We start from the raw sequence: 14,005 nt of genomic DNA, 5'->3' as shown, positions 1-14,005 counted from the left end.
GGAGGCGGGAGCTGGCAGAGCTGGGGGCCTCCTTGTGACTCGGAAATCCTTCTTCCTTAGGCTGAGGGGGTGTGCCCGTGCCTGCGCCCCCAGCTGTTGCTCTTCAAAATCTGAGCGGAGCAGGAAGTAGTTGTGCGGAAGGGAGAGGCCCCGCTGTCAGATGTGAGCAACCGGCACTTTTTCCAGGATACAACATACATGAGAAGCTTCCAGGCCGCAGTGGGTGGGTGGAAAATGGACGCCTGGCGTTTACTGACTTACCTCCTTACTGCAGCCAAGGGCCTGCTCCCCGAGGGCTGCCCGGGCCTCCTTTGAGCGTTGGGCACCCAGTCAGCAGGGGCTCAAAGCACAGTAACCACCACCGTTAGGAGGGGCACAGTGAACTCCCGGGAAAAGGCAGTAAATAGACAGAGGCGGGGAGGAAAACCAACAAACGCTGCCAGTTACGGCGTCTCGTGACACAGCGGTTGCAAGTCTTCAGGGGATGGTGCTGGGGAACGTTCCCTCTGAGAGCCAGGAGCACAGCCATGAGAGGCTTGGCGCAAAGATGCTGGGGCTGGGGTTAGCGATGGGTCAAGTGGCTCTTACCCAAGTATGTGTAAAATAACATTTTTCTGTAACAAACCAGGGAGCAGGTGAGTTACATCTCTAGCACCTTTAGTAAAACCTACATTTAAAACAAAAGGGAAAATCCCAGGAGCACCCAAGTTACTCCAGAGTATATCCACCAGCTACCTCTCAAAAATGCCTAGTCTGAAGGATTTACCGAGCAAGACACATTAAAAGCTATATACTTCCAGCTAGTGACAGAAAAAAACCCACAATTTAGGTGCCAGGTGATGAGAAGATTCACACAAGACAAAAAGTGAGAAGGCAGGTTTGTCCAGAAAAGTCACTTTATTGGAAAAACCTAAAATGGACTTAAAACCTGCAGCCCTCCTCCCACAGCAGTGGTTTCAATGGGCTCCCCAGGTTACTTTAACAGACCCACTACAGACATGAGCTGCAGTACAAATGTTAAAAGTGCAAGTATTCTGAACTTCACACCCACTTTTATGACCCGGCAGGAAACACAAATGCTTCACAGCTCACAGAGAATTCGTTCACAGCACTTGGGAGGCAAAACTGGCTCCCTGCATTCCCCACAGGATACAAAATACATCACTCAGAGGAGAGTCCGATGCAGAACATCATAGAACATAGGGGTGAGGTTCCTTCAAATTTATTTTATTGCAGTAAAACCTCTAAAAGGTAGAGCTGTACAAAAAGTCTAAACAGCATTATTTAAGAATAACAGCACCTTACGCTGCATTTGTTCTTATTTAAAATTCTATTTCCCAAAAATACATTCCTAAATATACAAACTATACAATCTTGTCACTTTAATGCTGGTTTCTGTGATGATATAACTTTAACCTAAAAATCTTCAAAACATCCATATACTGACAAAAGCTCTAATATACAAATGCCTTAGTACCTTCATAAAACCACATAAATAACTTCAAAACCCAAACTGCATTTGTAGAATTGTCCGGAAAGCAAATACTTTATGGTGATCACACATCGTCCGCAGAAAGTGTTGGAATGTTTATCCTTGGTCGTGTGAAAAATGCCATTTTCTCTCTAAAAGAAGATGATCAGTTGTTAATGCAACAGAAGTCTTGCCAGAAATGTCCATCATCCACGTTAAAATTTATCCCACCAGCTGTCACCACAAGGAGCAGCAGCACATCCTCTCACAGCCTACACCTCTTATTTACATATCAGACATGAGGCATCCTTACAGTTAAACTCACAACACTGACCTTATCAAAAGGCTTGATAAGGCTTTCTGATTTCAGAAAGGCTTGGGTTCTGGGCTTTCTAGGCCCCTTACTTAGAGAAGCAAAGGGCTGCTTCTGCATTAAACAAAGGATTTGTTAATTTCTTGCCAGGTGGGGAATGATTTGGAGTGCTGCTGGTTGTGTTGAGGTCATGTGCAGTGCTGCAGCTGGTTTCCCGACTCTCAGACCTTATACTTTGATATAAAAATACAGAATTTTTTGTTTAAGCAGAACAGTTAAGTACTTCTACAAAGATTAGCTTTCCTCATCACCATCTTAGTCACCCACAGAAAAATCATGGTAGCAGTCAATTTTTCCTTCCCTTTCCCAGTGACCTGTACTTACCTGAATGACTGTACTTCCAGAGGCTCCTTCCGACTCTGCCCTCGCAGCCTGTGGACATCCTTGGCAGCAGCTCTCATCATTTTATCAGCTTTGAGCTCACACTTGTGTTCTGTTTTTTCCACCTTAACAAATAATGGAAAAAAGCTGTTTTGTGTTTCCAAGAAGAATCATTTTATCCCAGCTAATCTCCAAATACAGCAGTATTTCAGCTGCAGTTCTAAGGGGCTTGGAAACTGTTGGCTCTGGAATCACAAGCCACAGAAGCTAAAATGAAGGCTTGTAAGCCAGCCATTGTAATGGACCGAGCTTTTTGTAAGGTCTTCTTCCAGCAATTTGGCAAGAATCATGGGTACTATCTGCATCTTCTTTGTATCTTCTTGATCTATTTTTTAAGCCAGCAGATCAGCCCACGCAAGAACGTGGCAACCCATGTTCCAGCTATGCCCCAAAGAGCACCTTGTACCAACTCACTCCTACACCCGGTGCCCTAACAACTTAGTTTCTGCCTGGTGTCAGCAGAGGTGCCGACACTGATAAATCACAGAAGTTGAGAAGGAGCCCTGTACACGAGGGAGAGTATGATGTCGACAGAGTAAGGTAAGTGCTAACCATGACACACCACAGCTACAGATTGGGTGTGTCACAATCTGACACACCACAGCTACACAGATTGGGAGGCTGCACTTCGCAAAACAGATGGCATTTGTGACTTCTTGTGTTTGCACCTGTGCTAAGGCAGGAAATCTCTGTGCTGGTAAATGCATGGGTTCGGGACTACAGGAAATCTACAGCAAGTTAAAAAGGGGTCAAACTCCAGCAAGAGTGATAATGCTTTCAAAGTTGAAAGACAACTTTCATAAAAGAAAACACAATTGTTTAATGAACTGTTTGTTGAAATTATTGATAATTAGTTCTCTCTCCTTTGCATCCCTGCCCTGCAGTCCACCCTTCAAAACAGAAAGGTCAATACTATTAAGCTCTTAAAGCCATAAAGTCTGCTAGTATCTGACATCACTTCATATGCATAAGGATCCTATTCTAAAGCCAAGTGTCATCCATGCACAAGTTTTATGCAGCCATTATTTCTCTTAGAAGAAGGAAGAGACACAACTGCTATCTTCCTAACCCTCGTATCTGTGGGAGGGAAGGCACAGACTCTGCAGTTTGTAAATACCACACCTGAGAATAGCCAGACACTCAAGGACTTGCAGCTTCTATTATCAATTGCTTGCTTGATGGAGCCTCAAGTGGAAGACACGAGTGACTGTAGTGCTAAGGCTTCATTTCCTGACTGTCCAAAGTACCCTGTTTCTCAAATCATGTTTCTCAAACATCTTGAATAAAATCCAAGGGCAGGTATTACTCACTCGTTTTTCCACTAGCCTCAGCAGCAGTCGAAATCTCTCATCATCCTTCACCCACTGTGGCAACTCTTTTTCACCCTGACTTTGAGCTTGTTCCAACTGTTCCTTCAGTTCTCTCAGCACCGAGATCTCCTGAACCAACCGATCATGCCAGGTTTTTGAAGCTTGCAGGTCCAGCTCCAGGTCTAGCGAAGTGCGGATTAGGCGCTCTGTACCGAAGGATTTGATTGAAGGCTAGAAAAGAAGGGGTGTATGAACACAGTGATGAGAACTGTCCCGACCACTCCCCCATGAAGGGCCAAATACATCATGAGACCCATTTTTCCAGAACTTCTCTTAGCACAAAGCATCTCTATTGATCCTGCTTTCCAATCTGTCTCAAGACAGAAGAAGCACAAACTCAAGCAAGCCTTATAGATAATACTTTTGATTTTGGTGTTTCCACTAAATTTCTTCCTTGGCAGCTTCTCCAAATCAAACAAGTCTTGCTTGCACACCTTGCTCCTAAGTTTAATGTCTCATCTTCAGATGAATCCACAACGCAGCAAAAAACCCTGTGTTTGTTTTTTCCAGTAACATATTACGTTGCCTTCTGCTAGTTTCAAACACAAGCTGCCTCAAGAAAACCATCTCCTTAGGAGCTCAGCATCAGTATCCTGGGGGAATTTCAGTGATTGCCATCACAACGGGCACAGGGGTTCACTGTGTGCCACAGAGTCACTACACAGGGTCACCTGGGCATGAGACATCATTCTCCTCACCCTCTTCCCCAGCTCCTCACATTTGTTATTAGTACTTAAGAATCTTGCAACAATAAATACAGCAAAACTATTTGTGCTATTTCTGCTCTGACAAGATGGAAGATACCAGGAACTATCTTCCTAAATTGATTGTTCTAAAGGAGTTCCAACTTAAACGTTCCTGTCTCATATATTCTGATATACCAAAGAAAAGTAGCCTTGAGAGACTGCTCACACACAAAGAAAAGGTTATGAATGAAATCACATGGCAACTGATTTATGTTTGCAAATTCTTCCTTTGAAAGTTTTCTGGTTTTTGCAAGTGTCTATGCTAGAGAAAAAAAGTAAGTGGTGATGTTTTTACCCGTTTCACTCTGACACTTCGTCTCTCCATTGCATTTCGAACGAAGGGGGGCTTTTTGGATAGCGTTGAACTGTCACTATCACTGCGATTCAGCTGGAAATGAAAGTGAAAACCACGTATTTTTCACGAAAGAAACACAAGCAGTGCATACACACATTATTAGCAAGAGCACGGGGTTTTGTAAGTGATTATAAGCAGTGACGTAAGCAGAGCTATGAAGTTTTGTGAAAGGCTACCGTGGACAGCTGCCACCCCAATCTGAGTGCACAACATGCAATCCACTTGGCACAGCCAGATCCTCCCACAAGCCTTGAACTCTGTCCCTTTTTGGGAATAGACTGCATGGAAAGAGAGACACTAAGTTAGGGTATAATATGGAACTCTACCCCACCGGCCTTCTCCTGTGCAAGTAACTAGGCTGCGCAAAACAGCCTAGAAAAATAAGCTCTAAGTAATAATAATAAATTAGTCTTTTCTAGCATCTGTAAAACATGGGGCTATTTTATGAGAGATTTTTCTTTGCTCCAATCACCTGTATTTTAAGCTAGTGGTGCAAGAGGTAGGTTTACCTGTAAGCTATCCCCCTGGGTTTTTCAACTTAAGAGTTGTCATGCTACAAACATACAGCCTGCCTTCTGCTTCTGAATCAGAGAAAACCTGCACATCAAATCCAGCTCAGCTTATTAAGAGCATGCCCACTTAAGGACAGGTCATGTGTGATAAAAGGCAGTGCTTGCTTGTTTGCCAATTCAATTTAAAAGATGAGTTATTTATAGTTTAGGCTGACCCTCAATCCAGGAAATAATTGTGAACAAACATTTCAAAGCAGTGAAAGTGACATCCTGACCCAACACATGGCCTGTTCAGTTACCCTCAGACAAAGCACGCTGGAGAGTTTCAAGCTTCCACAATTTTTTTGCTGACATTATCAGGTATTTACCTTTCCATTTCTATCAAGCTTTCATGTTCACCTCATCTAAAGGCAGGTGGACATAGCTAACAGTTCAAGTTAGCACAGAACAGTCTTAAAGCAGCAGGAAAGGTTTGATACGCAGCTTATTCATCACTGTCTTACAGCAGCCCTTCCAGGTTAGTTTGGGCATCTCAACATGCTGCATGTACACAAAGATACATGCACATATGTATTTTATAAATTTGTGCTTAATACTATTAGTTCCAAGGAAAGATACTGTCTAGGAGGTGAGGACAGAGCAACTTCTGAAGTCAAATGGGGAGAGAAGAAAGCAGTGTCAGGTCTCTGTGAGAAATTCAGCCTAAGTGAACATTGATATCATGCATTCATTAATGAAAAACAGCATTTATAACCTCAGGAGTGCATTTTCCTTACCCGACACACATACTGACTTTGTGGTCCTGGTGAAAATGTTTTTGAGCGGATGATAGTGCTGCCTCTGACAAACTGAGTTTGGGGGGGATTTGCTGCTCTTTTGTCTTTTGGACGAACTACAGTAGAAGACTGTGCAAGGCTCTCCGTGTTTGTCTCTTTATCCACCTGAAAGACAGATACTGCAGTGTAAACGCCAGCTTGCCATCTTACTGATGACACATACCCAAGGCTGTCTGACAGCCACCTGCAATACATCTCTGCTTTCAGTCCCAGAGGCATCGCATTCAAAACCAGATATTCTTTAGCCCTTTTCATGCAGGGTGTCCTGACACTTCACTCTTTGAACTCAGTAGCTGCTACATTAACTGTATCGCTCCCTAAGGGCTCCACATCCATTGATCGCTGTACAACACAATTGATTCCAGCGAGCTTTCCCTGTTGATCCAGTACATCAATGTGACCTGGCAATCTCACACAGAACAGAGGTATGATTTTAAAGACCATTCCCTTACTTGTTGTGCATCTGCAGCAAAGATCCAAATCGCTGTATGTACATGCACAGAGAGCACGTGAACAGCACATGTTTATTAGACTACAACTACATTCACAATTAAACAAGGTCAAAGCCACAGTCACATTAATGAAAACAGTTTTCATGAGCAGCAAAAAGAAGGCATGAAAAGATGCTATATTAACTGTGGGACAAAATGGTCATGTAGAGTTATTTAAAAATACTTCAGGTAGATAAACATTTAAACATCAATGATGAACTTCCAAATAACTGCTGTAGCCTTGCTCAGCTCAACAGCAATCCAGTCAGCTGAGCAATGGGAAGCTTAACTCATCTTTCTCTTCAAATGGCCCTTGACTTTACCTTCACTGCTATTTCCATGTGCAGCTGGGAATTCGGACTTTCTTCTGTTTCCCACAGCGATTTTCCAGCACAGAATTCTTCCTCCTCATCTGCTTCATTTTCACTGATCTCGTCCTGTTCTTCCTGATCAGGAACCTCTTCGTCTTGCCTGTTAAGAACAGCTTTGTTATTGAACTGGCTTACTGTGCATAATAGTCTGGTGTTGCAGCAGGAGTTACCTCCTGTAAGCTGCTAGACAGAAACATGTCCCCAGGACATCCAGTTGTACCTGGTGGGTCCTGTAGCCACTGAGATTATGCAAACACAGGCTTATAAGGGAATAACTGAAACTGGAGTGAAGCTGCACCAGAAGGCAACCACTACAGCCAAAAACTTCATAATGATCTTGCTTCAAAAGAAGCAGGCTGAGGGTTCAGCCATGTGGTCTGAGCTTAAAGTGGGTGCATCTTAAGGGGAGCTCTCAGGGTGCCATTAATCTTAGCTTAAAAAGTGATGCTGGACAAAACTGAAGCATTGTTTTAACATCCTTTTCAGCTCCTTTGAACTCATAGCTGGCTTCTCCATCAAACTCATTGGTCAGGCTTGCTTTTTATTTCAAATGTTGGGCTTCATTAATAAAATCTGAATGTGAACCATGTAAACAACAGCCAAAATTAATATTCAGGCAAAGCTTTGCACCATACAGTGGAGCTTTCGTGGATGTTCATAGAACACTGTACAAATAACAAAATTAGCATAGTGCTATTGACTGTTTTCAATGTTTCTCAGCTTTGTTCTCATTTCCCAAGCACAATCTCCAGAACAGAAGAAACACAATTTTTCACCAAAACAGAAGCAGCCTCCCACAGCTCTGTATCATCTGCTTTTTTCTCTGCGCATGAATCCCCAAATGCTTTGATCATCCCACAATGCTAAGACGGTGGAAATGCTACCTACCAGCTCTCTCCAGTAGTTAAAGTGCTTCTGCTTTCCTCCAGTGTCTTCTCCACAGCTTCCAGTTCAACAGCTGTCTGCTCTAAGAGTGCTGAGACAGAGTCCTGAGGAGATCAAGAGGCTTCTTGTGAAGATACGACTCTCACAAACTGCAAAGTGCCCAGCCTTTCTGGTCAGAACAGCCCCGACCAGCTTTCCTCTGGTGGCAGGAGAGAGTCATAGTCTCTACACCCGCGTTGTTCAAGCAACCTGTTGCACATACAGTGCTCAGTCAAGCCTGTGTGAGCGTACCTGGCCCACCTTCCCCAGTTACACTAGCATATGCACATATGCAGCTATAGGCTGAGCATATTGCATGCCATGCACGTGCAAAGGTAAGTCTGTATCTTGACTCATTCAGCAAGTCCATTGCAGCAAGGTGAACTGTCTAGTGGGAAGAAAGGCAAGAGCTCACACATCACTTACACCAGACCACATACCACATCCCTCAGCTTCGTGAGGAGCAGATTTCAGTAAGTATTTAGCCCAGGACAAGGGCGTATCTGTAATCAACATGTGAATTATTTTGCTGCACTTAATGACATTTTCAAGTTCTAAATATAAAGACACCAGCCTTCACTTCTTGTCTATTGTAACAGTCCTTCAGCTACATAAACCCTCTCATTAATACTGTTTAGAAGAGATTTTTGATTTAAGCAGTTGTTCTTACTGTTTTTTCAGTGCAGGGTACTTCAGAGTGAATGTTTCCTTGTTTACTCTTCCTGTTTTGCTTCTGCAGATACTTATAACTGAGGAGGTTATACCAACGGGTTGATTTCTCTCCAGATCTACATATTTCAGCAAGGCTAATTTGTGCTCCACCCTATTGAGAGCAAAACCACAGTTTTAGTGTAATACCAAAATGAACCACTACCACACCAGTAAGAAGAAATGAGAGCAAAAATCCAGGACTACTTGACTTCGGCAAGTTTGACAAAAAGAAAAATTGCCCTGTTTATCCCCATTTCAACAGCGCTAGTAATGCTTTATGTTTAATTATTTTTAACGTTGTCTAGAACTTCCAATCCAAGTAGCAAGTGCTTCACTACAGCTCCTGTGTACAAGAATCTAGAAGTATGAACAGTGCTACTGCACCCAGGACAAATTACAGCCAGAGGCTTCAAAGAAAAAGAGAAAGGAACAGGAGATAAAGACTCTCTTTCAAGAAATCTGCAAGGCTGACAAAAATCACTACCTCAGACTGAGACGCTTTAGTTTTGAGTATTCCATTCCTCTTCATCTGCCTTCTCATTTTTTACTGCCTTGTATTTAGTATATATCCTGACATATTCAAAACCAAAGTAAAACTCATTTGCAATTTATTTAATCCATGTCTGAGTGGACTCCATTGCACCAGCCCAGTCCAGCAGACTGCATGCTGAGCACACCTCCTGCAAGTTAGCGTGCTCTCAGCTGGAGCTCAGGTACTGTACGACTGTACACACTGCTGGAAGAGAAAAACCCCATTTGGAAAACAGATGCTTTCCTGAACCAAAGTGTGCTTTGCAAAGCAAGTGAAGGAAGAAATGCAGAAGCACCATAAAACTTGTACCTCTCCAGCCAAGGGAGATGCTATGGAATATGTGCAGGACAAAACATCGACTCTTCTGTAACTTAATGGTTGCTTATGTCCCAGCTCAACACACCCTACTCGTGTTCTGGAGTACAATACTCCAGAAATAGTTCTATTAAAATCAACTTGCTCAGATAATACTGAACAACAAAAAAGCTCTTCTAACAATAGGGGGTGGCTGGCTATGGCAATACTAGCACTCAAAAAACTATACTAATATGGATTTTAATAGTGTAGATTAATAGCAGTTTTTTAAAAATCCTTTAGAGATCTTTAATATTCTACCATGGCTTCCAAATTCCGGTAAGAAGTCCATTCTCAATTACATGACAACAAATGTTTCCAAAAGGAAGAAAAATAGGTAGGATTTCACATTAAATCATGAGAGAAGGAAAATCTAGTAGTCTGACAAAGTCACCAGTAGTTCTGTACAAAACATTTATCTAATAGATTTTTTTTTTCCTGATCAAAATTGTTATTGCAAAGAACACTATCTGGGAGAGATCAGATAGCTAAGGTTTATCGAGAAAACTTTCACAGAAATTGCCATACTTCAGAGTTTAAAATTTTGTCTAATTAAAAAGAGGAAACAAACACAAAGATATTAAAATAGAGATTAATACTAACCAAACATTCTTCAAGGTGAGACTTATCTACAGTGCAAACATCGACTCTTAAAGTCTTCTGGCGTAAAGCCAGGTAAGAGATCGAAACCCAAAATACTTCATTGTACACAAGATTGTCTGAAGCTTCCACCGGTCTTGTGCGAAACAAGCAGCTTGTGCTTTCTGAGCAGGGCAGGACAGCCACACGAATGTTCCTATTGAAAAAAGCGTTGCAATCAGTACTACCGTACAGGTTTGCAGTTCCCTCCGTTGCAGCAGCTCCATAAATCTGCAAGTGAAATTCATCCTAAGCACTGTGGACATTACTGTTGTATCCTATTCTTTGGAATATCAGTCAACTGAGGAAAAAAGGAACATCTCATCACAACATCAGAGACATGAAGTGGCATGAGTTGCTGTAGACTTCATCCTTCTGAATCTTGTAATTCCTCATGGAATTATGTTTTACATGGTTGTTTATGTGTGTGCAACTTGTCATGCTGCTAACAGACCCTTTGGTAGGTAGAAACACCTACGCAAAAATGAATCAAATTTTTGTCAGCTTATTCAGCACACAGCTGAATTTTAAAAACTTGTGCCTGGAGTGAGTCTAGTAGAAGCTGTACACACACAGGTCTATGGGGCTGGATGGGATCCACCCAAGGGTACTGAGGGAGCTGGTGGAAGTGCTCACTTTCAATCATTTATCAGCAGTCCTGGCTAAGCAGGGAGGTCCCAGTTGACTGGAGGTTAGCAAATCTACAAGCATCTACAAGAAGGGCCGGAAGGAGGATCTGGGGAACTACAGGCCTGTCAGCCTGACCTCAGTGCCAGGGAAGGTTATGGAGCAGATCATCCCGAGTCCATCACATGGCACGTACAGGACAACCAGGTGATCAGGCATGGGTTTATGAAAGGCAGGTCCTGCTTAACCAACCTGATGCCCTTCTATGACAAGGTGACCTGCTTAGTGGATGAGGGAAAGGCTGTGGATGTTGTCTACCTGCACTTTAATAAAGCCTTTGACACTGCTTCCCACGGCATTTTCCTGGAGAAACTGGCTGCTCATGGCTTGGACAGGCATATGCTTCGCTGGGTAAAAAACTGGCTGGATGGCTGGGCCCAAAGAGTTGTGGTGAATGGAGTTAAATCCAGTTGGCGGCCGGTCACAAGTGGTGTTCCCCAGGGCTCAGTACTGGGGCCAGTTCTGTTTAATATCTTTATCAATGATCTGGACAAGGGGATCGAGTGCATCCTCAGTAAGTTTGCAGACAACACCAAGCGGGGCGGGAGTGTCGATCTGCTCGAAGGTAGGAAGGCTCTACAGAGGGATCTGGACAGGCTGGATCCATGGGCCAAGGTCAATTGTATGAGGTTCAAGAAGGCCACCCAGGTTCTACACTTGGGTCACAACAACCCCATGCAATACTACAGGCTTGGGGAAGAGTGGCTGGAAAGCTGCCTGGTGGAAAAGGACCTGGGGGTGTTGGTCAATAGCCAGCTGAATATGAGATGGCAGTGTGCCCAGGTGGCCAAGGCGGCCAACAGCATCCTGGCTTGTATCAGGAATAGTGTGGCCAGCAAGACTAGAGAAGAGATTGTCCCCCTGTACTTGGAACTAGTGAGGCCACACCTCGAATACTGTGTTTGGTTTTGGGCCCCTCACTACAAGAGAGACACTGAGGTGCTGGAGCAAGTCCAAAGAAGGGCAATGAAGCTGGTGAAGGGTCTAGAGCAGAAGTCTTATGAGGAGCGGCTGAGGGAACTGGGGTTGTTTAGCCTGGAGAAAAGGAGGCTGAGGGGAGACCTTATCGCTCTCTACAACTACCTGAAAGGAGGTTGTAGCGAGGTGGGTGTCTGTCTCTTCTCCCAGGTAACAAGCCATAGGACAAGAGGAAATGGCCTCAAGTTGCACCAGGGGAGGTTTAGGTTGGATATTAGGAAAAATTTCTTCACCAAAGGGTTATCAAGCATTGGAACAGGCTGCCCAGGGAAGCGGTTGAGTCACCATCCCTGGAAGTATTTAAAAGACGTGTAGATGTGGTGTTTAGGGACATGGTTTAGTGGTGGTCGTGGCAGTGCCAGGTTAACGGTTGGACTCAATGATCTTAAAGGTCTTTTCCAACCTAAATGATTCTATGATTCTATGATTTCCCCACACATGCATCTGTGCAGGTGTCCAAGGATGAGTTCTGTAGCAGAACAAACACCCCCTCTCCACTCGATGCAGTTGCTCTGGGCACTGCTACAGTTAAGAACCTTGCTGGCCAGTGCTAATTCCAGGCAAGTCTTTTCCTAGCAAATACAGACCTTTGAGGAAAAAACTGCATCTTATTTCAGTTTGTGGGTTTATTAGTTCATAAATGCTGCTACACATAACAAAGTGTAGAAGCATTTCAGAAAGGGTAAATTTTTAAGTGTGAAAAACCAAAAACCAACATCTGTTTAATTCCCACTGGACTCTCATACAAATACTTCAAGTGTGTTTATTTCACCCACTTACACTTTTTGATCTTGTTGTAACAGCAGTGCTGGAACATTACTCAGCTGGATGACCAGTATCGCAAATTGTTTATTTTTGTCATCATATCTGAGTTGGAAAGACACAAAAAAGCATTATTGTTAGAGAAGTCTGCCTTGGACTCCATGAATGAGTATTCCACTTGTTTCATTAACACAATCAAACAACATTAAAAATGTACAAACAAGACAAAACTATAATAGGACCATGGCTTGCTTTAAACAAGTTAAACAAGTTTAAAACAAAACCAGTTTCATATTACATGAAGTTTTGCTACCAGAACATCCAGAATTTAGAACAGTCCAGAACATCCAGAACTTAGAAATTCAGATACAATGGACTACAGATTTGACCTAACACACATTGCTTTTCCTGGGATCTAGCTAAATTGCTGTATTGTAACTAAAACCTTTTGAAAGGCCTTATATAATGACTATAATATAAAAAAGTTACAAGTAGAAATACTTGAAGTACAACAATGAAGATGTTATGGGTAACCATTGTTTTACTGTTGATGGCCACGACGAGAGTTTTGTGCTACTTATTTTTCCTCAAATCATAAATATAATCTTCCACTAAGTCATTTAAGGAAGATACCTCTGTGCCTACCTTCCTATACCTTACCCACTACTTGTGGATTCAGGTTTGGTCAAAGATTGCGACTGCCATTTACTCTCAGCAGTTTTTCCCCCACAAGCTGCATACTAAAGGAGACTGCAAGCCAGCAAAAGGCTTTCTCCAGCCCAGCACTGTCAGTGCTCCCATTGCTAGTTTGCACCCTCATACCACGCTATCACCAGCTGATTTCCATTGACATGAAAGAGGATAACTGGGCCAAGGACCTCCTAGAGTCGAGTGTAATTCTCAATTACACTACAAAGAAGGCATTAGTTAGTTAATCCTAATAGGACAGGATAAACAGGATAAGAAAACAGAAAGCACTATCTTTTAAATCCCATACATAATTCTTTCCATTTGAAGGAAAATCCAATAAAAATGTCTAGTGCTTACCTCATTGCAATTTGCACTTTAGCTGTTCCAACTGCTTCTGTGTCATCACTGTCAAACACCATCACTTCTGACGTACATGGTCTGAAAGAAATCAAAGACAATTAAGGACTTGATTTCACTCTTACTGAAGTGCTAGCATTTAGGTGATACAAGATCTTTTGCCTTCCATTCAGGGGTTGGGTATATGGATTTTGTAAAATTAGCAGCTAAAAGAAAGCCCATTTAAGAAGTAAGTGCAATCATCCTTAGAGGTATGTATTACAGTGCTTATCAGCAGAAAGTCATATGCCTTACCCCTTCGCTGCCAAAAAAAGCCACACAAAAGACTGTGAAAAAATAAGGCAGTGAGGGATTTTTAAAGGGTTCCCTTGACTGGATTTTAGTAAAGACAGCTGACTGCTCAACAACAGAAATAAGACTTAACAACTGCAATCCTGTCCTGCATCATGACAGCAAAAATTCTCA

At 42.8% G+C, this 14,005-nt stretch overlaps 1 protein-coding gene across 2 annotated transcripts in view; it reads right to left on the bottom strand.

Annotated features, from left to right (window-relative positions):
- Window positions 1–890: 890 nt before the first annotated feature.
- WWC1 (WW and C2 domain containing 1) overlaps window positions 891–14,005 on the bottom strand; it is a 75,998-nt gene continuing 62,883 nt past the window's right edge. For both annotated transcript variants that reach the window (XM_075509928.1, XM_075509929.1), the window contains 11 exons: window positions 13,541–13,621; window positions 12,512–12,598; window positions 10,031–10,223; window positions 8,501–8,653; window positions 7,795–7,895; window positions 6,859–7,006; window positions 5,985–6,149; window positions 4,637–4,729; window positions 3,536–3,766; window positions 2,169–2,290; window positions 891–1,623 (listed from right to left, as the gene is read on the bottom strand). In XM_075509928.1, coding sequence (XP_075366043.1) covers window positions 1,557–1,623; window positions 2,169–2,290; window positions 3,536–3,766; window positions 4,637–4,729; window positions 5,985–6,149; window positions 6,859–7,006; window positions 7,795–7,895; window positions 8,501–8,653; window positions 10,031–10,223; window positions 12,512–12,598; window positions 13,541–13,621 — 1,441 coding nt within the window. In that variant the 3' untranslated portion in view covers window positions 891–1,556. The remainder of the gene's footprint in view (window positions 1,624–2,168; window positions 2,291–3,535; window positions 3,767–4,636; window positions 4,730–5,984; window positions 6,150–6,858; window positions 7,007–7,794; window positions 7,896–8,500; window positions 8,654–10,030; window positions 10,224–12,511; window positions 12,599–13,540; window positions 13,622–14,005) is intronic.

This window comes from Mycteria americana, chromosome 8, assembly GCF_035582795.1.
Source record: "Mycteria americana isolate JAX WOST 10 ecotype Jacksonville Zoo and Gardens chromosome 8, USCA_MyAme_1.0, whole genome shotgun sequence".
Lineage (NCBI taxonomy): Eukaryota > Metazoa > Chordata > Aves > Ciconiiformes > Ciconiidae > Mycteria > Mycteria americana.
The sequence above is the reverse complement of the archived record's forward strand: the minus strand, read 5'-3'. Positions and strand labels throughout refer to the sequence as shown.